At 38.5% G+C, this 25,809-nt stretch overlaps 1 protein-coding gene across 4 annotated transcripts in view; it reads left to right on the top strand.

Annotated features, from left to right (window-relative positions):
- Positions 1 to 25,809, top strand: part of ERG (ETS transcription factor ERG) — a 147,307-nt gene that overhangs the window by 61,372 nt on the left and 60,126 nt on the right. The window contains exon 1 of one of the 4 annotated variants that reach the window (XM_065862038.2): positions 19,571 to 19,721. The exons of 2 other annotated variants lie outside the window; for them this stretch is intronic. In XM_065862038.2, coding sequence (XP_065718110.1) covers positions 19,704 to 19,721 — 18 coding nt within the window. In that variant the 5' untranslated portion in view covers positions 19,571 to 19,703. Of the gene's footprint in view, positions 1 to 19,570; positions 19,722 to 19,928; positions 20,003 to 25,809 lie in introns of those variants that run through there. One more of the 4 variants, XM_071811131.1, reaches the window with a different exon arrangement.

Below are 25,809 nucleotides of genomic sequence, written 5' to 3'. Positions count from 1 at the left end.
ATTTAACAATTCTCATTTCTCACCTTGTGCCATCAATGGGTACTGAGTCTCAAAGGTGAAATTGTGCAGCCAGTTCTACATGGACAGAGATACGGCCATTGTGCATGTGAGTCCAGGTTCAGGACTTAGCACTAAAATTTCTACCAACAGGAGATGAGGAAGTTCATATTTCACAGTGTAAATTTTTCTTCAGAGTGTGAGGCATTTTTTTTTTCTACCTGAAACTAGTTCTTAAACCAATATATAGGCACATAAATAGAAATAACTTCATTTTCTGAGTGAAGGTTGGTTACGTGGATTTCTAGCCCTTGTCATTTTTTTAAATCTGGGCAGTTTGAACTTAACATCTCAGAGGATGACTCCAGAGGGACTCCACTGTCTTCAGAGGGAGCCAGTCTGACTAGCCTGGAGCTTTCAGAGAGCTAGCATAAGCAGAAATGTATCCCCTGCTTAAAGTCAGATTTAGCCTAGTAGGCCAAAAATTTCAAAACTGCCAGAAGAAGTTTACTTTCAACACTGACGTTGTTTTTAAATCTTCTCCCCCTCACACACACATGCATTTTGGCTGCTATTTATCACTTTAAATTGTTCCCTATCAAATATGAAAAGTGTTATGAGTAGCTAGGATGAAGTGCAGGCTCTAAGGAAGACAGTGACAAAACTCCCCTGGCTTCAATGGAGACAGGATTTAACCCTCACCATCTTTTTTTTTGGTGTGTTTTTGTTGTTGTTGTTGGTTTGTTTTTTCTTTTCTTTTTGTTTTGTTTTGTTTTGTTTCTTTAGCTGTATGTATATCTGTTTATTGGCTATGAACTGCATCATTTCTTGCCATTTTAATTTAGCAGACTGTAATGCTAGGTAGTAGTATGTATTTTTTGAAGTCAAGTTGCTAGCTTTGTAAAAGGAAATTAAATACTCACTTTTAAGTACAATTAGTCTGTTGAAAAACATGGCTGTACTAAGGTGTTAAAAACAGGGGACTGTAGAGTCATCCAGAGGGAGATGACAAGATAAACTAGTGAGTAGGGCTCTTCATTAGGCAGAATGTTTGGATATTTTTTTAACGAACTATTCAAGTTCTAAATAGTCTTTTTTTTTTCTTTTCTCCATAGTTGTCCATGAGCATAGAATTATTTTCTACACATTTGTATGCCCTTTGAAGTAAGTCACACATTGAATCAATGCGTTCAGGTGATGGCTTGCTCAAAAGCTGTGAATTCACTACGTTGATTTAAAAACATACTCAAACTGTATGACCAATCCACTCCCTACATTTCCTCTAGTACATTTTCTGAATGAATAATCAAAACTATCTAAGCTACAGGGCCAGAAACAAATCTGGCAGTGCTCAATTGTCTTGATTAATTAATCCTTCAGTACAGAACTTCCACAAATAAGTACATGATGGAAAGACACTTGTATCCTTAGCTTCCGAAGCACCACAGTCTTGTCATAATTTCATGTCAGGAACTTCAAAATGTGCTACAAATAAAACTAAAAATATGTAATTTTTTTCCAACTGTAGAAAATATGGTTTAGCAATAGTTATTTTGGAAGGCTGATGTAGCACACACCCCTTTTCTGTACTGAGTTACAATTACAGTACTCGCTTGTGCTACATTTTAAGGGAGTTTGTAGAAAGTCATGGTGAATTTTTACTATCAGTGGTTATTGAAACTCCAAGATAAGTGATTAAAAATGAGCTTGTGGACTGTAAAAAATGCCAGACAGTGACCATTTTTTTTAAAGTATGCAAGTATTTAAATCAATGCCTGCATTAATCTAAGTATTTTGACACATAATGAAAAAGCATTAGCATGAAGAATACATTATACAAAACCATGATAATCACTGAGATTCTGTAGCATCTCGATGACCTTCCAAAATCTAACTGATGTAAACTTTGTTAAGCTAGTAGTAGCGATGATGTAATTTGCCTTGTAAACAGCTTGAGCGATTTTGATCGAAAATATCAACCTTGGCACTTGAGTTTTTTTAAACAAAGAACCAAAAAAAATGTACACATTGAAAAGTTACACATCTCAGCTCTTTTGGTAGGCTTCATCTCACCTAGCTTCAGACATCTGTAATGTCTGCATTTAAGCTATTTAATCCCAAGCTCCCTTTCTGTGAGCACTCCTCTCCAGTGGAAGGGAACCAGTCATTTTTAAAGGCAAAAAATTATCTCAGCTGAAAGTTAACCAGAAAAAAAAAATATATATATATACATACAGAATACAGTCACCCTGATTCCCTGAAAGGATGCTATGGAGATGGTGTCTCCCTGAAAAAGGAGACACCTGCAGAAGGTGGGGAGGCCTTTGGGAGGAGGGAAAGATTGTCCTTGGGCAGATGTCCATGGAGGAGAAGTGGAGCTGTCCAGCAGACCCGGCACCACACGTGCTTCTGTGTATGGCCACTGCTCTGGCTGGCTGGGAGAAGACATGCACATGGGGAGAAGGTCCTTTCCACCACCAGCAAGCAAGCACTGCACTTGCATGCTTTGCAGCTGCAGCCAGCATCGCTTTTGAAGCCTCCTTGTTTGCAGGGGCTAAGAAAGTACCAAACGTGTCTGACATCATCCACAAATGTTGAACACAAGTGGAGCTGGGTCGACAGAAGTTCTCCTTTGAAACGCTGCAGTCTTCAAAGCTGGCGTACATACCCTGCGCTGTGATACACAGCCTTTTGTTTTGCATAAGTGTTTGTTTTAATGAGGTAGTGCAATGCAGCTCATCAAAATCAAAAACATATGATGCACCCTAGGCAAGAGAAAGGCAATAACTATACAGATTTTTGAAGAGGGCTAGTCATACCACAGGCTACCATTATAACAGAAAAAACAACAAGAATTTTAATATAGCTGTCTGGCCAAATATATTAATTTAAATTGAATGGCTTTTTCTGATATTATAGCTGTGAGGCACAATGTTCTACTGGCAAGCGTCTTCAAAACCTTTTTTAGAAGATTTGCTTCAAATTATTTCTGTGCACCAGATCTTGATGGTATGTACACTTGGGAGTCTAACCAAAGGAAAAAGCTTTTGATTAAATCAATGACCTCTCCTGGAGGTTGAATGAAATGGAGATTGTAATGCAAAAAGCTACCTCCTCCAAATAGTGTTTTCATCAAAATATTTACTCTAAGCTCTCCTCCATTAAGTTTGCCCTAACTTTTTCACAAGTGTTAATATTCTCATGCCAGCACAGAAATTTTCTTTCTTATTAGCAAATCCTTTAAAATACATTTTAGTAATTTCCATGATCACTTCCCCAAATGACTTACTAACCACCAATTTCCATTCTTTGCCAGAAAACACTGCTGGGTACTGTTTACTCTTGGAAGCTTGGTCTTTATTGTGCTCATGCTTTGTTGTGCTTCTTTAAAACCTGGTAATACTTGTTTTCCTCAGCTAATTGCATCTCTTCCCACTTGGCAAATTGGAGACATTTTGCTGCTGATGTGGAGAAAAAAGGGTGTGATAATTTCTTAAAATTTTTCTGTATTTATTTCACTTGATTAACAAATGGTGTCATCTTATCCTGGCAAATATCTTTGAACTTCGTTATTATTCCATGAAGCAGAGCTCTGGGAAGCTACTGGAGCTGAGAACAACATGTAACATCCTCCCCAGCAGTTGATGTTAATGAAACTTGAGTCCCACAAGGACACCAACAACTTGTGTGATATTAGGCTGCATAGTATTAGATTAGGCTTGCTACAAAGACATCAGAAATTTTACAAGAAGGCACAGGCTCAATAACAACTACTGTACAGAGTTGGTGGAGTAAGAAGATCACCTTCTTTCTCACCTAGGTGACCTCATTTTCACTTCGGTGTGGGGCAAGCTGCAGACAGCACTTAGGTAGATTGAAGTGGTCCCTTACTGTTTCTTCTGGTGCAGTCTGTGATGGACACTGATTCTCTGCAACCCAAATTGTTATCTACAGGAAAAAAAATTTTATATATATATATATATATATATATATATATATATATATATATATATATATATATTCTGTGACTCCTTTGGGAATGTTTGCTTGTTTGTTTGTGGGGTTTTTTGGACTATGCATGTCTAACACACCGTAAATGCAGGATCTGGCAGTCTGACTCTGTGCTGATAATGCAAAGATTATTTTAGAACAGAAAACAAGTCTTTGCTATATACTTTATAAAGACAGCCCACTGTTTTTACTTCCCACAATACCACTGTTTTTCTCAACAAACTTTCCATAATTTTGGATCCATAAGAGTGATTTAAGCAAATTCTGATAAAATCAGTTAAGGAAACAACCTTCTAACAAAATTTCTCCCATCCTTTTTGCATGACATGTTACGTTGTGCTGACTTCTAGAAAGTTATTGGGCAATTTATGCATCTCATAGGAGACAAAAATCTTCAAAGTGTTAGATGACAGCAATTCACTTTCTCTTACAAGACAATACCTTCTCTATCTACAGAGGGCATGAAAAATTTCCGATGGAAATATTAACAAATATTATTTCTATTATAATAGATCTGCTGCTCTGAAACACAAAGCCAGTCCTTCTGCTAAGTGTGCCCTTCTCCCACCCGTAGTTTGGGGCATCTTCTCTGAAATTCCCATGCAATCATCCTCTGCTGTTAATAGGAGTGCACCAGTGTGGCAGAACCAAGGGGCAGCATCCTCCTTCGGTACGCTGCAGTGAAATAGTTTTGGCCAGAGAGTTCAACAGTTCTGTCTTGGTTTCCAGATTACATCAGTTTTCTCCCCAGGAAGGTGTGGATGGAAATCTTGCTTGTGGAGCATCACTCCTGAGAGCAGCACACAACCCCATGGATGAAGTGTAGGCATAGTGCTGCCAGACTGAGCACACGCCACCACCTCAGATGTGTAGTTTCACACTGCTTAGTAACAGTGCAGATTTGCATTATTTTGTTTTTAGTGAATTCCTTTGCCTTGAGATATGTCCTTGGAGAAAGGTTATTGCACATATTTATTTGTCCTGTGCCCAGACAAAAATCCAAGATCCATCAATTACAACCAGGTTTTGCAACCCATGGGATTGAATGCAAAAGTATGGTCAGTTCCCACAAAGACATAAATGCTCATTCCAACTTAGTGGACTGAAAAGTCTGAATCTAGAATTAAATGACAGTGCTCAGGACTGGTTTTGCCAGCTGTTTTCAGATATGGGCAGCGCAGTGCCCTGATCAGTTACAGTCACACTTACCTAAAAATGTTTCAAATAGGAACTTTTCTTCTCAAGAAACAGTGCTGTGCTTTAGCATGATCAGCATTGTTTCTTTAGCACAACGAGATGAACAATGATTCCCTAAAATGAGAAGTTTATTTCTTATGATGCCAAAGTAACTTACTTTGAGTACATGTAGATGTTCAATGACTGTTTTCATATCTAGACAATTTTCAGTGAATTTGTCTGTTTAACTGAATGGTTCTCCGAGTTTCTAACTCTACCACTTGTCACCAGATTTGGTATAGTTGGTGTTTGGCAAAGCTGTTTTTCTTCTGAGTTACATGCATTTGATTACCTGGTTTGCTGTTCTGTAAATGTTGAAGGATGTTCAAGTCTTTGTCAGATTTCAGTATTTTCCTGCAAAATTTTATCATTTGTAAGCCTGGTTTCTATGAAGCAGAGATGCCTTTTTATTTTGTCATAGCCCCCAGCTGTAACTCTCTCATGATCTGACCTAGAGAGGTGCTGATGTCTCAGGACACACTCTGATTTTGGAGATGCCAGTCTCAGCACAGCTCAGAATTCAGCCTGTGGCATGATGCAAGGGGCAAAGAGCCACAGCTGATTGATGGTTTTGATCAGATACCTCCCATGAATCACCTTGTAGCAGCATCATGTGTTTCTGTTCTGCTGTTCTTTTAATGCTGTATACAAGGATGATGTTTGTGACTTTGAGTAGATCACTTTCCCTCTAGTCCCACTCACTTGAGTTCTCTTCTTAGTTTTCATAATAATTGACCTTCTATTAGTTCCCAATTTGAGTTGTTTTTTCCCTCTAATTTCTACATTTACCAGTAGCAAGCTATATTTCTACCGACATCTACCAATCGACCTTGGATTCAGGAAATTACCTAAGTACATGCTTAACTTTGAGGATAAACTTAAATTTCACCAGTTTTAATGGGATTTAGGCATGTGCTTAAAGTGAAACATAAAATTAAATGTCTTTCCTGAATAAGGATGTTCTCCTGAGTCAGACCCTGCATGCATTGCCTTAGAATAGATCCTGACTGTCCCTTGAGTATGTTAGACATGCTGGATGCTTTCAGAAGTGGTTAATCTGATGAAAGAATTCATCTCAGAGTCATAAAGTAACCACAAGTTTCCTTCACTTTCAGAAGCCTCCTCAGTCTCCTGCTTTGATATCGTTGCTCAGCTGCTTGTTCTGCAAGAGCATTGTGTAGCAAGTTTCATAGTCTTATAGTTGTATAGGTAAGAGATCTACCCAGGTTGCTCACACCTAAGAAGCTGGTGTGACTTTTATGTCTAACTTGGTGCAGATAACCCTCTTAGTGAATACAGACTGGGCTTCTGTACTAACATTTTGAAAGTGGAAGCTGTCAGATGAAGACCAAAACCTTCAAGACTCAAGAAACAGGCACAAGATGGCAAAACGTACGTATTGGAAAGCAAAGAGAGGGCAAGACGTGAAAGAGGCATGTACACTCCCATGTATCTTCTTCCTTGGACAGACAACACACTAAAAGCTTTGAAAAGGGAAGAAATACAGTATCAATACACAGCATGCTACCATATAAATGTAATATGGGATATACAGATTACTGCTTATGGCATGTTGTTGTAAATGGGACATGGCTCTCTGAGTGCATAGAAACACTTTTGTTTAGAAATGTTCTAAAGTGTTTTGACATTTTGTGATTTTCTCTTTTTTTTTTTTTTTTTTCAATAATCCAAAGCAACTCATGCATTTAAACTCAAATTTGAAACTATTTCAGATGGATCAGAATTGTATTTTTTAAGGATTTACTTCTCCCCAAATGTGGGAACAGTATCCCCATTATATCTTTGTAGTTGTCTCAGTAACATCATACTCCCTAGTCATCTGTTTTACTTAGCCTAATTTATCCACTGCATAAGGATGTTTGTCACCCTACTGTATTCTTTGCATTTCCTTTCCTTAGTACATGATAAATATTTGAGGAAGGGTTTTTTTTTCCATGTCTTGGCCAAGGAATCACCGTGTAATGAATGAGACTGAAGCCCAAAATAGCATGGTGATTAGAGCATAAATTTATGCATATAATTTCCATAAGGTACTTTAATGCATGAGATTTATTTTAATATGTAGGTGTTCCAGCTTGGAAAATGGCAGGCTAACTTAAAATTAAAACAAAACAAAAAACAATAGAGAAAAACCAAAGCCAGAACCAAAACAAACAAACAAAAACACAATAAGAAAATTAGCCTGAGGGAGAAAATCCTTCAAATGAAATTTCACCCATAGCAGTTAAATATTTTGTTAAGAGCTGAATATACTAAAATCATCATTGCAATTGAAGAGTCACTTATTTTGACTTCTTTAAAATTAATCACATAAATTAGCACGTATGAATCTGGCTATTCATAGCACAGAATGTTATGTTGTTTGGTATAGGAAACTTGGAACAGCAATCTACTTGTTTTCCAGCCTTACTTGAAATTACATGTATCATTTGATTTGTTATCTGCTTCAGGTTTGTTTTTTGTTTTTTTTTTTTTGTTCCAAAGGACAATTTCTAGAGTGATAACTCAGTAATATCAGACTTGCCATAACTTTTGCATTTTTTGTTTTTCTACTAGAAGCTCAAGCCAGAAAAATATCCCACTTCTTGGCAGTTGATTAGAGCCATTTACTATAATTTTTGACTCTGCAATTATATGGTTCTGTGTCAAATAATAGATTGCAAATTCTTTCCTCATGGAGAGAGCTATGTGGCTGGCAATACCTCTATGGACTTGCTTGGATCATACTTGTGATATTGGCAGATGTATAGCTCTGATTCTGCATATGCTTGGCTTGAACAAAGTCTACACAAACATAACTTTCAGAGAAATGCTTTCTTTTATTATGTTATTCTTGTGTGTTATTTGCACTCCAACAGCAAACAAAGATTCCCCAAACCCCAGATCTGGGGCTGCCATTGTATAAGACCTGAGAGGAGTTTATGATTGAAGGGCCTGATCCAGGAAAGCATCTGATCAAGCGTTACATGGTAGTTCAGTTGCTTGTAATTCCTTTGGTCCCACTTTGCACAGGAAAAATAAGGAGCAAGAGAGAGTTTGAGCTGGGGAATTAGTGACTGAATGATGAAGCTGCTGTCTTGGCAGGTGGCAAGCCCTACTGGACAGAGATGGAGGTGATCTGAGTGCTGAGCCTGGGCACACACTGGGCTACTGTGGAGAAAGCTACATGTTGAGAGCCGAGCTCTTTCCTTCCTTTGCTTTCAGGACAAGTGCCCTGAAAACAAAGTGTTGAAAACATTTAAAGTATCTGTACAAGGGAATGTCCAACATTTTCAAAGCCTGCTGTTATTTTTCTTCAGGCCAAAACTACTCATCAAGTTTGTCCTGAACTAGCAAATGGCTTCAGCTGTCCCCAAACCACATTCTTTGGCAAATAACCACATTGCTTGTGAATAAATACTGTTTCACTGAGCTGTGATGGAAATGTTGCATATGGTAAGGGATCTTTGCAAGACTGTAACTGCAGTTTGGCCTTGGAGGGGAACAACTACTGTGCCCAAGTGTGAGGATATTAAACCACCTGGTCATCTTAAGCAGTTTTGTCTAGCTGGTGAAGTAGGTTGATATGATGAGTAGCTCTTTACGAAGTACTGGCACTAATAGTAGTATGAGCCACTCAGGGCAGGAAAATCAATCCATCTATATGGGACTGTTTTTCAGATAGCATTTTCTTTTTTTTGTTGGTAAGCCAAATATCAATAAAACGTCTAAAAATAAAAAATGTCTGTTGAGGACTATTTTCCACATAAGACAGGAAAGTTCAGTTTTCCTGAAAATTACCTGAAGTTTTTTCACCTGCTGTTTAGATCTCCTAAAACTCTGAATATCTAATTACACTGATAAATCTTACAATTGACTGACCTACATTGGGCATGCAGTCCAGTGGCTTCAAGCATTTGTGTCTATAGTATGTCAAGGCATGAAGAGAGATAGGCTCAGTTACTGCTAGAATGAAAATTTTCAGAAAAAAAAAAAAAAAAGTAAAGTCCCAAACCTGCAAAACCACGTCCATAAATTTGTTTCTTATAGTTTATGTAGTCGTCACTGAGAGAATGTGAGAATGTAGTGTTCAGTTGTGTAAAGATAAATGCATATATGTCTTTGCAGGACTGAAGTTCACATCTGTGGTGTCATTTTCAAAACAAAAATGAGATCCTTAAAAAGAAGTCCAACAGTCAGAGTTGCTAAATGACAACACCGGTACCAGTAGAGTCCTTTGTTGAACCTAAGAACTGAAAAACTATGAAATATTAACACTTACAGAAAACATAACTCTTGGTTACTTTGAAGTCTAAGGAAAATTTCCTGCTTTCCATTTTTCTCTTCTGTTTCCTTTTCCCTTCCTCTTCCCTAATGCCGGATCATTTAAAAAAATTAACCCTGACATGAATAACACGTCCTTTCCCCTCTCCTCTTAACAAGTTTCCATTTACAAGCCAAACAAAGTTTTCACCTTGATTCCCTTGGTTGTTAAAACAGAATTGTGCATGTGTAAGGGAAGGTGGGAGGAGCATTTTGTGCTGCAGGGGGTGCATTTTGCCTTGCTTTTGGCCACGGGCACCCACATGGACCCAAACTGGCTGCAGACCCCTGATTCCTGCACAGAACCCCTGCATGACAAGAAGAAGTGAATGAGTCCTTGACAGTGGCAAAGAAGGATTAGGTGGAAAAGCTGCAAAGGAAACCAAACTGCCTTAATTCCACAGCTCGTTTTTGAGAAATGCCATAGCAGTTTGTATAGAATTGTTTTAATAAGAAACAACTTCTGCAGACCGCTCACAGTATGTTGTGGGAAATATTGGGCTAATTCTAGAGTGAGATCAAATGACTGGAAGACAGATCAAACTCACCAGAAGTAGGGATATTTTGAACATTTATCTTTCTTTGATACAGTCTTTTGAGAAGATGAAGAAGCAGACACCCCATGGAATTGAGTGCCATGAGCTGGAAGAGTATGGCATCTTCTAGGACTGGGCCCAAAATACAGATCCTTTCAGAATAAGTGCCCCTTTCTACAGCACTACTGCTGCATACAAAACTTCATTTCTGTTTTACTGGATCCCAGCTAATTGCAAATGGTTGTTGGGAAAGTCACAGTCCACCAAGGTAATTCAACACACATATGTTAGCAAGTTTTTCACACATGTCTGGCAAGACTTTCATACTGGGAGAAGGCTTCAGGGATTCTTTCCTGGGCCTTAAATCATGCATTAAATCCTATCAATTATTGGTTCTCTCCCTATTTCCACCTCTGTTCATTTTTTGTTATTGGACAGCACTTTTTGTGTCTTGTAACATGACCTATATAAAGCCTGTTGAAACTTGGAATTTCCAGTTTGCAGGAAACTGTGATAATGTGTAGTTTTGTTTAATTCTCAGTGGTTTGAAACCTTAGTCCCATTCAGGTGAAAGGAATTTTGCCATCTGTGTTGGTGGAAGCAGGACGTAGTTTTTCTTAAAACACTCTGTAATCTATGAAGTGCTTTAGATATGGGTAAAAAGATTGTGATGATCAGAAATTCTTAAAAATTCAAGGTCTGTTAAAACTCTGAATAAGAATTATCTTGACAATTAACTACATACACTGCTTTTTTTTTCCAAATGATAAGCATTTTATGCCCGCAGTTTTTATCCATTAAAGTAATTGAGAGCTCCTTTGCTCTCTATCTTGTGGGTATGTTAAGTCCCCAAGAGAAAATATTTTGATTTGTTGTTGCCAAGTCCTTTAATTTCAGTGCAGTCCTTTTAAGATGATAATCTAATTTTCTTGTATGTTGTTGGAAATGTCTTTCTTTAAATGCACCAAGCTTTAGAAATGTGGTCATATGGAAATCAGATCAGGTAGGATTTAATCAATGTGGCATTTCTTGGGTGTTGGAAATACTTGGTATTTGCCATCAAGCTTTGCAGATTTAAGGTACGCTGTTACTCTTTAGAAGAGTTCACAGGAATGTTTTGCTCTGGTAGTAAAAAGTTATTTTATAAACTGCTTGAATAGTGCCAAAGGTAGAGAGTTGACAACAGGAACATCCTGGGGTCACCCAGTTTCCAAACAAAAGTCCTTTCTCCTACCCAGATGATCCTGCATGACCACCATTGCAGGTACAGGCGTGAAGCCCCCAGAGCTGGGATCTAGCAGAAGTGAGGCATAAGGGGTTTCATCTCTCAAGAAATGAGTGATCTACTTGTAGTACATCATCAAGCCGTGATTTGAGATCCATCCTCTCGGCTCCTCAGAAAGCCACAAGAAAACGGCAGTGTCTACAGGCACTTTTGGTTATTATTTCCTCTCAGCATATTTGCTCTACTCTTCAAAAAGGTGATAACTATTTTTAGTTTAATTGTGTAGTTGAGATTCAAAATAGACCAGTGTTAGTTAACAGTGATTTTTTTTTTTCTCACGAGGCATATGGTATTACTAGGGTTTAGAGATATAGAAATATCAGACAGTTGCAGAGATGTGTGAGTCTTATCCTTTTGGAGCCACACAGCCTAGCCTAGGGAGTATTCCTAGAAGATGTAATATCACATTTTCAAAGTCCTTAATTTCTATTTATTTTTTAAATCTTATTTGAAATTAATTGTTCAGTGATTATTATTTTCATGTTTTCAGTATTTAAAAGGGTCACCTAAATACATCCTTCTGTCCTAGACAGAAAAGAGAAATGAACAGCAAGTTACTAGTGCAATGGAAACAAGCAGAATTTTAGTGTTTAGAAACAGTGATGGAAATGGCATCTCCTGCAACCTAAATTTCTCCTTCATAATTTTGACAAAAGAGGAGTGTTCATGAAGGAGTCTAATTAGTGCATTGCTCCATCAACTGCTACCCCATTGCTCTTCTAACTGTGCCTGTCACCCACAGCTGAGGGTGGCACCAGGCAAGGGGTCCCTACTGAAGACAGGGCAATTATTTAAGTTTAAATAAGATACTGTGAGATATCTGTCATGGATTGAGACAAACTAAGTAGACCAAAGTTTTGGTTATACGTTTATTGTTTCTTTTACTTCTCTTCCCCACTCCCGAAGAATTCAACTTTGGTGGAAGACAGCTGTCTAGAGGGAAGGAGGCTGATTGATACTGGGGAAAAAGATCAATGGGGAATCCATTTTTTTGCTGTTGTTCAAACCTCGAGCTACATCTGGGTTCATGATTAGCATAGAGATGTATAAAAGTTCTGAGGGTTTCTATTTGTGTCTGTCTGCCTGTCTGCTGGGGTGGGGGTGGGGATATTCCTGGGTGTGTGCATGCATCTCAAGGTGGTCAAGGGGTGGCAGATTTCAGTTATTAAGAATGATCTGGATTAGTCTTGGTCTTTCTGGGTCACTAAGTTTCAAACACAGATATTTCACATCTGTTTCTTGTTCACAGTCACTAACAAAGAAGTACAATACCAAAAGAGTCCAAATTTTAGATGCATGTCTGGTCCTTTAAAGAATTCGACTAGTTACTTAGACAGAGGAAAACAAATCTGAAGCTATACCTCCTATTCAAATTTGCAGATTAGACAAAAGCCTAGAGGTGAAAGGTCAAATAAAACAGTTGAAAGCATTTTCTATTGACTACAGGCAAAAAAAGCACACAGTCCTCCAAAGCATGCCGTAAAAGCTAGAAGAGTGTGAGAGACACTTTAATAGGTTCCATTCTTGATGAAAATCTTGAAACAGCCTCACTAATAGGGTGTAGAAATCCAATATGCCAGACATATTTGCTGTATGCAGTGCCCATCAATCTAGGGATGGTGAGACGTTAAAGGACAACAATCTGTAATAACCAGTTAAAACTCTTGTGTATTTCAGTTAAAATTATCTAAGACGTTTGGAGGAAAGTGATGAAAAATGTTAGCTTTTGGCCTCACAGTTATTTCTTTTTTTTATGTGCAGGGAATTTGCTTTTTTGCCTTTTGTGTGTGTGTGTGTCTATGTTCTGTGTTATCATTGTCACTTAACCAGCTTTAAATTAGTATCAAACATGAAATAAATACTTTCATATCAGTGGCAACTTTCAGCCAAAGATTTTAGTGCTCTTTAATTACTAATCCATGCAGCAGTCCTTTGACATTCAGTGGTACAACTGTTAACATTGTGGAGATGGGAAAATTAAGGAAGAATGGAAGGAAAGTTGGAGTGAGATTCATCTCATGTAAGCAGAGTTATCCAAAAGCTAGGTGTCTCAGGTACTCATACATTCCCTTTCCAGGTAATGGAGAGAGAGAGAGAGAGAAGTACTTTAAAGGTGCGATGCATCTCACCTCTTTTAAGTATTTGTTGTAATGAGACTGAACGACATGATGAAGACAGTTGTATTTGGGACTATGGAATTATTGGGAACTAGCTTAGTCTGGACACCTACATTTAAAATTCTTGAAGCCTGATGAAGTGAATTCCACTTCAACAGATAGTGATTCCATTCCATGTCTGCAAATGAGTATGTCAGCACTTCCCTATTATAAAGTACATATGTTGCCTGTTGCAGGTAATTCTAGTGTCAATATAATAGTGACTGTGCCAATGTAATTCAGAGCTCCCTTTTAATTTCCCATTTCTATGGTATTTTTTTAATGGGAGTATAACTGGTCTTAAAGGTTAATCAGAACATAAAAGGTTGGCAAACAGTGGTGTAGTCACTAAAAATATTTTGGGTGATACAAGCTGAAATAACTTGAGTCACAGATAGGGACACAGAGTCAATAAATTAAGTACTTTGACCTTCATTTTGAAAACTTTCAGTATTTCATTTCTGTAAAAATTCATCCATTGGAAGACAACCCATTCTTGTTTGGTATTGATGCACGAAGCACAAAGAAACAAACAAACAGTGTTGCCCCCAAATCAGGTTCTCTCCCAACTTTTCAGCTGTGCCAGAGAGTGAAGTAAATTCATTGCTATGACAGGACGGTGGGGATGTAGGAAAGATGTGAACATACTAATTGGCCAAACGGGTTGGAGCAGCTGAATATAATGTGTGGGGTGATTGAAAGGAAGTGAAGATGGAAGAGTGGGAAGATGTTGTCATAACCAGCCCTAAGGGCAAAACCGGCGGCGGGTGCCACCACCGCGGGAAGAAGCGTTTATGAGAAGAAGTAATTTCTGACTTTGGAAAGAAGTGTTCACCTCGTTGCGTCGGAGGAAGCTGGGCAGGCAGGCGAGGCGGTCGCGCTCCGATAGCGGGACACGGAGCACCCTCTAGTGACCGCCGCTCAGCGCCAGCCGGGGGCACGTCCAGGGGTTGAGGATGGGGATGTGCTCCGCTGCCCTCCGATGCGGTGCGAGACCTGGTGGTGAGAGGAATGAGAAGCATGAAAGCTTGGAAACAACTCTTTCCTCCAGGAAAGAGTGCTTTTCGTAGGATGCCTGCTGTGTTGCCCCAGTGGCTGCGTAGTGATAATTAGTATTAATTACGTGGCTTTGACATAGTAACCGGGCTTTGGTGAAAGTGAGTGCCCTGCTTCACTTGGACTAGCATCTTCCTCCCAGAGTTAACCTTCACATTTCTGGACATGGGTTAATTGGCACCAGCCCACCCCACAACTAGACCCCATGTTTCCCAGGATGGGGCTTGTCTTGCACCCTCAGACTTGGTGCTGCATCAAACCCACTCAGGTGTGGAACCTAGAGGTCCATTGGGCAGCCCCAAAGGCCCAGCAGTCCTGGGGTTGGGAGGCAAGGGATGGTCATCCCAGACAGCAGTGCCTGAGCTGCTGGCCCTGCAGCCACTCTGCGCCCAGGGCAGTGAAACTCAGTTCTTCTCCTGGGCACCCCTGTCTGTTCCCCTGCTAACAGCCTGTTTGTGAGAGCTTGCTTTTGTGGTGAGGGGAGAGTTTCCCCCTCTATGAGCAGATTTACTGACATTTTCTCCAGAGCCAGCTGAAAGCTATGAATTAAAGGGAGCAAGTCCTGCTGAAGGGCTTGCTGAAAACTGGGTAAGAGTGTGTTTGGCCCTCATGTGCTGAGCTGAGTATGGCCAAACTGATTTTTGGAGCTACTTTTAAGCAAAATGCTGTATCTTTTTGAGAGGAATAAGATCTTTACAGATGCATCTTTGTGTGCTGTAAAGCAGCATGAATTTGCCTGAATTTCTTAAAATCTGCTACCAAAAACTGCAATGCAAAGTCTTTTGTTGTACTCAAGGGTTGTTTTTTGTTGTGTATTTTTGTTTGTTTGATTGATTGTTTTTGTAGCCTAGTTCTACATACATGAGAACCTCCTTTTTACCTGTAATGTTGGTAAGAGGAACAGGGCTCACTTTTTGTTGCCTTTTCTCTATTCTCTTATTTTCTTTTCATACCCACATGGGCAGATGCTCTCTGTGTGCATAGTAAGCATAACACACAAGGGGAATGTGTCTACAGCTTGCCCAATTATTTTTGTAGTTATTTATAATGTAAAGGTATCGGTACAGTTAAAAGGATGAAGGCTACATTATTAGCAGTATTAACAATATTTTGAAAGTCAAAAGTAAAGAACTATCCAGGAAAATAAAATATGAAAGTAAAAGACGTAGCAGCACAAGCAAGAACAGCAGAGCGTGCATCTAGTCTCTCGGTCAGCCTGGGGTGACAGCAGTGCTCTTGGTTTACCTCCCAGACAGCAAGATGGATTGCAGATCTGTTTACATAAGGAATATTGCAATATATTTCACATATCCTAACACTCTAGCTGATATGATTGGAAAAAATCTGAGGACAGGATTGTTTTTGCAGCTAGCAGTGTTGTTTCAGATACCATGAGAAATGGTCTCTTTGGAAATATTTTAAATGTCTTTAGGTGAGTACATGCATATTGAACATGTTTCTAGTACACCCTAGAAAGGATGCAACTTTTTTATTTGGAAATTCATCTTCTTATTTTAGGATCTAGTCTAATCGCTTCTTTTGCATGGTCAGATCAAATCTTCAGGTCTGTTCAGGGCCCTGCTGGTTAAAGCAGGCTTAGATCAGTAAAGATCAGATACTTCGTCTCCAGTTTAGAAAGCTCTTTTCTGAAGAGGAGACTCTTCAGTTCGAAAGGTAGAAGGCACTTAAAGCAGTGTTTAAGCCTGTCTGTATTCAGGAAAGAACTTAAACACAACTGTAGTTCTAAAGCATGTGCAAAACCCCTGTTTGGATCAAGAGACTTAAGCACATGTGTAATGTTAAGCGCGTGAAGTAGTTTTGTTGCTCTGTGGTTTCTTGATGTAGGCTTGAATATAGAAGGAAGTTCCAGCTGAAAGGAGCCCAAACACATTGGGGTGACAAATTTGAGAGAGAAATTAAGGGAGGAAAGGCATGTTAGGTGACTTGTGTGGACGTTTAATATTTTTTTGTGTTTTCATTTCGTTTGTTGACAAAGCTGCCTTTTTCCAAACTCACGCAGCATTATTTCAGGCAATAACACACAGTTGCCTAACATAACAAAAACATATTTTCTTTCTATTTAACCTTAACAAAATGCAGAAAAGAGAAAAAATAGTAGAAGTGTTTGTACTATTTTTCTTTTGCAACTGGATGATGGTGATTTGATAACCCAATATTTTCCTTTCTCTACAATACCGAGGCTGTGTCTTGCAACTGGATCGACATAAGCGTAAGCACTCAGAAATCTGCCTGTGGGTATTAACTTGAAAGTCAAATAAACTTTGTTAAATTCTTCGGCACAGGATATGTGCCAGTTTAAAATGACAAAATCCTTACTGGGCTGTGAGTTCCGTAAAACTTATATAATAATAATAGGGCTCAGCAGAGTCTGATATTGCCTGCCTTATGCTTTCAAAATCCCTATATAAATCAAGAGGAGGTTTGTCTATATAGAGGTAGGCTGGAGAAGAATCATTACTTAAACCTGGTTGTGAACGAATTTGTTAGATCCCATCCACTGGAGAGCTGGAACTGATACTTCAGGCCTCTCAACATATTTGAGAAAAAAAACAAAATATCATGGGCTTAACTGGAGTGGAAGTCACCCAACTGAAACATTATACAACACTTTGAAATTTCAAGAAAATGGTTCTAATCTGTTGGCTGTCTTGCTCATTGTTTGGAGATGAAAAGGGAGGAAATCAACATCCCCGTGAAATACAATTACTATAAACTGCTTTCTTTTCATACTGTTCGTAATGAAAATAGGAAAGTTACCAGAAGTTACCTACTCTGCAGAAGCACAGTAATTCAGCTGATGTAAACCACAAGACATTCGGCAATGTAACACTGGATTTTTATATGAATCAACTAATGCAGAATATGAACTAGTGCACAGTAGTGCTGACTCTGGATTGCTCTGTAGTGACCAGAAGTCATCTTTACAGAGGAAGAAGCCAGAGCTCCTTAAAATGAGCTATAAAATCAAACTAAACTTGTTACAGGGAGTTCCTCCTGTGTCACCTCAGGATCCAGTGCGGGGAGGAAAAGCAAGGTGTCTGCTCTTTCCTTTCCAGTTTGTCCATCAGGATCTGGAGTCTGCTAGAGGATTGCTCAGATGCTTGGACTGGCTGAGGAGACCCTGAGGCTTGTGAGGCAGCTGGAGATGGGTTAGGACCCAGACTCAGCCTGTAACACACTGCTGAGCTTGAAACTGGGTCTTCCTGGGGACAGCTCTGCCAGATCCTAATCGCACAGATCCTGTGTCACTCTGTTGTGTCCAGGGATTTCTAGCTCTGTGGTCTCATGGAACACCTGCAAACAGGATTTCCCAGGATCTAGTGGGTGGCAGATTCATCCCCATGAACAGGGTTCGGTGGACAAGCCTTTCCTCTGCCCTGCCTTGGGTGAGATGGAGCAGTGTCTGCAGGACAAATGCCTGAGGGCCAAGCAGGCAGCGCTTCATGTCCTCCTGGGGCATCTCTGGAAAAGTGCATGGCCATATTTCACCTTCTTGGGGTCAGGATAGGAGGGGAAGAGTCAACAGGGACTTCCCACTGGCATTATGTACCATTTGGAAAAAACGCATACCAAATGCCAGTAGTCATCAACAATTACAGCAAAATGCTCTTATTTCCTTTTCTTTTCCTAAGGAACAGGAGAGGAAGGCGTTGGGAGAGGATGAAGTCATCTACCTCTACTAAATAATGCTACAACAAGCCATCACTATTTCTTACACTTTTTTATTCTACTAGAGTCCCTGCTCAGAGGGCAGGACCTTATTATAGCAGGAATTATCTACCCAGTGCTGCAGTGCTTTCATATAACACGTCCATGGTTTGATGCTTTTATAGGAAGCATCGAGAAATTGTAAACTGGTTATAGTAAGACCAGCATTTAAAAATTACAAGATTATTAAAAAACTAATAAATTATGACTTCTTTTAGTTTTTTCTTTAATTTTTGAGAGTCCTGTTTTCAAGCTCTTCTATCTGAAAGCTCAGAATCTCTTCTACAAAAACAAAGTGTTGCAAGACTCATAAGAGCAAGAGGTTTCTGCGAGCACTGGATCCTGAGATATCCTTTACATGTGGACTTTTGCACTGGCTAGTACTGTGGAAATACTTTGCCTTTCTTATTTCCTTTTTTTTTTTTTTTTTTCAATTCAGTACTCCTAAGCAAGGGTCTAAGACAAGGACAGTATTTTGTTTGCACAACTGGTCATTTTGGGTGCCATGTGACTGCTAACTGCTTCAAAAGGACAAATAAAAATGTAACACTGAATAGAAAATTACTATCACACTCCGACCAGGAAAGGAATCGCCAGTGAAGCCATCTCATTTTCATGCATGGATAGAGTTGTGAAGTAAAGGAAGAGTGTGGAAAATCTAAGACTGTTTATGACATTCAGGCATTTGCTTTTGAAATGTATGTCCTTTGATGACTTCCTTTCCTCAGTAAGAAAGAGACACCAAAATGAAATTATTGTCTCAAATCTACTTGCTTCTTCTCTAGGAAAAAGTAATGTGCTAGATCATATAGGCTAGAAAGTGTCAACAGCTCAAGAATTCAGGAATGAGGTTAATGGACAAATATAGATGTAGTATAAGCAGATTTCATTAACATATTTGGAGTTGCACCCGCTTATACCAAGTCTGGCTTTGGCCCTGAATCAGCAATTCCCCAGTGAACAGACTGCATGAAACTAATGCCGAATTTGGCCCATTTAATCTGACATCTGCATCCTGCCTCAAAGTGGCATGTCACACTTACTGCACATCAGATCACACCTGCCCAGGCAGTCACAGGCAATTGACTTTTTGGTTAAAAAAAAAAAAATAAAATAAAAAAAAATTAGTCACATATCATCAAGAAAAACAACATTGTTTTAGGACTCTTATCTCTTCACTCCCAAATATCCTGTTTCTTCGAGCTGCAGTGGCCAGGACCAATAGAAACCTCTTCCTGCCATTGGCTGACTTCATTTCCCAGAGTTAGCACAATCTCATCCGCTCTAAACAACCTCATCAAAACTTCTTTCTGGTCAGAGCGAAGCAATAATTATTATTAGCAATTATTAGCGATCAATAATCTTGATCACATTATGGCAAGCACTATTAAGGTAAGAAAGGGGTACCTTTTTGTTGGAATTTTTTCAGTGGTGTGTTCTTTGGTTTCCTTTATCAACCTAGATAAGTTAGAATTGGGCAACACCCCCACTGCCACAATAGAGGACAACAAGATTTCCTTTGTACTGCCTAGTAAATTTCCTTTTTCCTACTCCAACCATCCGCAAGGCTTAAAAACTTCAAACTCGGAAAAAAATTGGGTTTTTTAAATTCACTGTTCAGTGCTGTGGATTGCATATGCGAAGCCTTTTTATGAGAGCTTCTGAAATTTCTTGTAGGTATCATTCTGACAACTTGGATGTGTTTGCGGACTGCCATAAGGGGAGAGGGTGTGCAACTGGAAGGAAAAAAAAGGGTTCCTCAGAGCACTAACCTTTTGGATACTTTTAAATGTTTCTCTTGTTGATGGGGACGCAAGTATTCGCAAGCAGGAATGATAGACACCAGCTCTTATTTCTGTCTCATGCAGGTGTTAATTACGTGTTTTTCTAAAAGCTCTATCTTGATGCTTGGAAATTTCTGAATGTTATTTTAATGGTGATGGTAAGATCTCATGGGTGTGTTCTTTCTGTTTTAATTTTTGTGGACAATAAAATTCTCTTTTTGGTTTATAAATTGATCTTGGTGCATGGTTTGTTTCTTTTAAGAATTGCTTTGCTGTGTTTTTCAGGTTGTGTCACTTAGAAAGTTGAATATATCTATGTGTCTATCTAGTTTTTGTTACTCTGTCTGTTGCAATAGATAGCAGTTACAGATATAGCAATAGCTGTGATTAATTGCAGAAGTATAACTGTAACTAAATGCTTTGTGATAGTGAAAGTAATTTAACGTAAAGAGCAAATCAGCATGTACAGTGAGGACTCTGCAGCATTGTATTATCAGATTTGGGATCAAGGTATTTATTTTCTTCATTATATTGTGTATTTCTCTACTTTTCTAATTCTGCCAGAGATATAGTAAGGGATACAGAATAGCAGCGGTGCCTGGCCATTAGCTAAGTGGAACTTCAGCTGTATTTCTTAGTAACTTGTGCTTAGATGTTTACATTTGAAAACTCATTTGATGCTTTTTGTTACGGTTTTTGAAATCTGAGAGTCTTGCCTGAAGACGATGTGATTAGAAAGACTAATGAACTTTCTCTTTTTGCAATCACCGTTGCTTTCAAGAAGCTATCTATAGAGACAAAGATCTTAATCTCCTCTGCATTACTGGCTAGTATCTATTATATGCTAAGTAGCTCTTGAAACAGCTGAATTCCCTTCGGTTTCAGGGCACACAGGGCATGACAGGCACTCTATGAAAATCTTAAGGCTCAGGGAGTCAAATTTTGCATTGCTAAAAGAAAGGGCTATGTGCTGAGGTTAGCAATGCTGTTTTTTGCATCTGCTAATGAGAATGTGTTATCGATGTTGATGGGAATTATTTTCAAAAATGATGGTATTACAAGATTAAATGTATGCATTTTGAGGAGCACTTATTATTTATTTTTTGATGTTTTGTGTTGGCTAAATTATAAATTATTGTCCACAATATCTCATAGTTCTTATTTTACCTCCTCCTTACACTTACAGAGTTGAGGACAGACTGTGTACAGCCGTGTATTATGCAGCCATTACAGCAGTGCAGACAGCAAAGCCTCCTGAGTGGAAAAATGTATATTTTTGTCTCCTCATCTGGGAGTATGAAACTTGAGGGGGGAAATAGGCACCCCGAAACATTGAGGATTTTGGTGCCTAGCGTGCTGGCAAGGCCTTATATTCTGAAGCAAGGATTTTATTTATGCAAGTGCAAAAATGCAAAATGACTGAAAAGAAATGACAGGTGCTTTATACTCTAGGTGCAGGAAATGTACTCTGACATGAAGTCCAAAGAGATTCAAGTCCTCTTCTATACTGAGTACATAAAGAGGTCATTTAACTGAGAGGTTTCTGAAATAAAGAAATTCTATTTGAATGCCAAACAGGTGTTTGTGCTTTTGCTAAACGGTTATGTTCAGCAAATGTTTTTTTGCAATTTCAATATAATGACCTGTGGTGTTTGCTGGCAATGGGTAGCCCAGCTATCCCAGTGTAGGTGACAAGAGGCTGTGGCCAGGGAAGGTGGAGAGCCTTATCTGGGATCTCTGCACCAGGAATTCACGCTCTTCTTTAGGGAAGCCATGGAGACATTACAACTGGGTTGTGAAAGGCGATGTGTTTGTTTATAACTTGTTGGAAATTGCTCTGAGCGTACATGCATGCAAAGGTAGCCCTTCCAGTAAGACTGTCTGATTCATCCTTTTCCTATCACAAACCCGCAGACAGACCCATGGGATGCTCAGGGCTCATGAGAAATCAGGCTGGCTTAACTGGGGCTAATCACTAACTATGAAGGCAAGTGTTTGTGTAATTTTTTTGGCATTGGGATTGATGTCATGAGTGTGGCTTTACTGGCAGATATGTCTCTTCTTGTCCTCTGTCCTCTTTCTGCTGCCCCTTTCCTCTTCCCCCCATGATGGGGAACACACTGCAGTGGAAGGTTTCTCCTAAGAAGGAGGACACAGCAACGCCTTCTTCCTAGGCTATGGTGTGGATGGCTTTACTTAATTATGAGTTTTACACCATATGAGTGACCACTCTCACTCAGGCCAGGGACGTCTCTATCTGACCAGGCGCAGGGCCAGCTCCGGTGAAGGAGAGGAGAGAAGTGAGGGAACGTGTGCCTTCATGGCCAGGATTTGGGTTTCACAACACACTCAGGGCAGCTGATATTTCTAATGCATTTGCTTCCCTGTATTGGTGCACAAATGGCTCATCTCACTATTATGTTTTGTGGCATTTGAAGGATTTTTTTTCTTTTTTTTTTTTTTGTTTTTACTTTTTCAAGTTTTTTTCAACAGTCAGGATTTAGACAATAAGACAACCTGTTTCCTTCTGAAACAAGTAGTGCCTGACAGATGTGTGCAGTAGCATAATGGTGCAGAGCACTGAAGCTGGAGAATATCAAATCAGTGCAGCACTGCTAATTATAAACATCCCCCTAATTACTGTAAATACCGTTTTAGGTAATATCAAAGGCTTCTGAATTAGGCATCTGCCTTTTTTGGGCTTGTTTTTAATAGAATGGAGCAAAAATTACTTAAGTGTTACCTTGGGATGAAGTAAAAATACCTATTCCGAAGGTCATTTTGTTGTGTGGTGGTTTGTGGGTTTGTTTTGTTTTGTTTTGTGTGTGTGTGTTTTGTTTGTTTTTTCTTGTGTGTGTGGTTGTTTTTTTTTTTTTCCATTATCCTACAGTGAAGGAAAGAACATTAAATAGAAAAATACAACTAGAACTCTACTTCCTTGCCATGTAGTAAGCCTTGTTATGTTGCTCACCTTACGTGCCAATGCAATTACATTTATTCTTATAAAAACTATTCAATAAGTTATCTTGGCTTTGCAGTGACTTATTAAATACACTGGTGAATATTTATTTTACTCTGATTTACTTCTAAATATGCACATGCCCACTTTTTGTTATTGATTTCTAATGTGCTGGTTACATTTGTGGCAAAAAAGTCTGTGTATTTGATAAAGGACAGGAGAAATTTTGTGATTTCTAAGGCTTGAAAGAGTATGGACATACTGACTAAAGTAGTATATAGTGGCAAGATTTATTTTGTTAGGGTTACTTTTATTTCACTTTCTTGTAGAAAACCTAAGTACTCATGTAAATATTTCTAAATTCAAGGAAAACTACAGACATTTAAAAAACAAAATCTATTCTTGGCGTATGAAAATGTTTAGGATTTGTTTAGAGGACTGCATCTGCACTGAATCCAACGGAACTAATAGAGTAATTTGTACTTCTGTTCCTTGCATTAAAAAAAACTATAAACATTATAGCTTTTTGTTCTCATCTCAGTTAGCAAATGATCCAATTTAACTTGGAGCCTCTAAATAATTCCATTGACTTTGGTGATATGGCACACCCCTCTTAATGCTAAGCATATACCTGAGTGCTGCGGAGAATCAGAAATAAGAACATAAAGTTCCTTCAACCACTTAACCTGATCTTGTGCTCCTCAACTGGAAGCTTCCACAAATTTCATGAAGATTTTGTTTCAATAAAGGCAATAGAATCAAACCTATAATTATTTCCAGGTAAAATAACATTTCTGACTCAAATGAAAATTTACAATTTCAAGGAAGAAATAATCATATAAGAACAGAAGAAGATATTTCGGGGATGTTTTTGTGTTGTTTTCTTCTGCTTTCAATCAGTAGTCATTTAACTAGACCTGATTTGTGGCTGTATATGCCAAAACAAAGTCAAATATAGGGATTTTGCTTTCCAGAATTAAGTCCACAGGCAAGGAACAACAGCTGGAAAATGGATATGTTTGACTATCTGAGTTAGATTGTTTGTTTGTTTTTTTCTTAGCAAGTACTATATTATCCCTTTAAAAAACTTTTTCAGTAAGTTCCATGAGTTACAAAAGGTCTTTTAGAAATGTTGTTAAAAGAATCAAGTGCTCTTGGAGAATGACTTGCTGAAAGATAAATACAGAAGTTGTTTTGAGAAATGTGAATGCCAGAAGAAGAGATTTATTTTTCAAGTGGCAGTTTATTATCCAGTAAAAATATATAATTCTCTTTATTCAAGAAGAAGTAGGCTTCATAATGAAAGTTTCTAAATCAAGCCAGCAAAACAACAAAAAAATGGTTTGTATGTCTTGTATTATCAATTTTAACAAAGTAAAAGTGATACAGTAGAAAATATCACATGCATTGCCAAACCATGTCAAGTTAAGGAAAATCTTTTCAATGACTGCAATGTGTTTTCTATTAGAATCATTGTTAACTATTTAAAAATAATTTCTTTTGATAGATAATTATCCAGTAGAGAAATTCTAGCAGTTTTTCACATTGTCAGTGAGGAAAAGACAATGATCTGACAAAATGGCATGTGTTCTGCTAGCCATCCTTCTGTCCTTAATACATATATGTATATATATATATACATATATACATATCTGTATATATATATACATGTGTGTATCATAGAAGAAATGTTGACTATGTTCAAAACACTGACAATGATACAGAAACTTCAAAGCACTTGTGTGAAAAAGGTATCAGTCCTTTTCTTGAAGGATGGTTGAAGGAGTTCTTTTAAATATTGTATCCAAACCTGCCTGAGGTTGGATAGTGCTGTGTCCTTCCATTTATTCCCCACTCCTTCTTAGAAGAAGAACTGTATATTCCCATAAATAACTCATTACAGTGAACAGAGGGAGAAGTTGTTTTAGGAAATCTGGTGAGATTCAGGTTCCAAACCTGCATCTCAAGGAAGTTATCTCCTTGGAATGTGTCCTTAGGCACCAGGTTGCTGATTTTAGTATGCACGTAGTCATCCTATTAGAAACATAAGACATTGCTTTCAGGAAAAGGATATTAGTTGGTAACATACAAGTAATATTCATAATGGCTTTTAATGACTACTGTCTAGAAACCAGTGATTACCACCACTTCTGGTAATTATCATGTCATAGATCTGATTTGTTTCAAAGTAAAATGAGTAAAATGGCAATTATTGTCATAAAAATGTCATTGAACACTAAACAGTAGAAAAAGAATGATGAAGATAGCGTTTTTTTAAGACTAGGCTGAAGAACACACCAAACGATCATCCACATACAGAGAATCAGGCAACTGGTCTTTTGGAATGGTGGATTTTGGAAATAATTGAATGGAAGAAATGCATATGATACGATGTCTGCCTTCACTTGCAATGTATGTTTATTTGGGGTGTATATCTGAGCTGATGGGTGGGAAACAGCGTCACAAGGCTTGTGTGCCATTTTCACACTAGGAAAAGATCTGACTTGCTTAGTTAAATGTACGTGTTGCCAGGTTAAGCAGTGCCTGATAGATGGGATGGAAATATCACAACAGTTTACAAGGATTGGGTATATGCAAATACCTGCAGGAAAGCATGTTGAATAACTATTTATGGGAAGTGGCAGAACTCTTCAAAATGACCTACCTGACTTAAGAGAGGTGAGAGAGAGAGATACAGAGAAACAGTGCTATAACTAGGAAGAAAAGCCACATGACA

The sequence above is a fragment of the Patagioenas fasciata genome, chromosome 1 (genome assembly GCF_037038585.1).
Source record: "Patagioenas fasciata isolate bPatFas1 chromosome 1, bPatFas1.hap1, whole genome shotgun sequence".
Lineage (NCBI taxonomy): Eukaryota > Metazoa > Chordata > Aves > Columbiformes > Columbidae > Patagioenas > Patagioenas fasciata.
The sequence above is the reverse complement of the archived record's forward strand: the minus strand, read 5'-3'. Positions and strand labels throughout refer to the sequence as shown.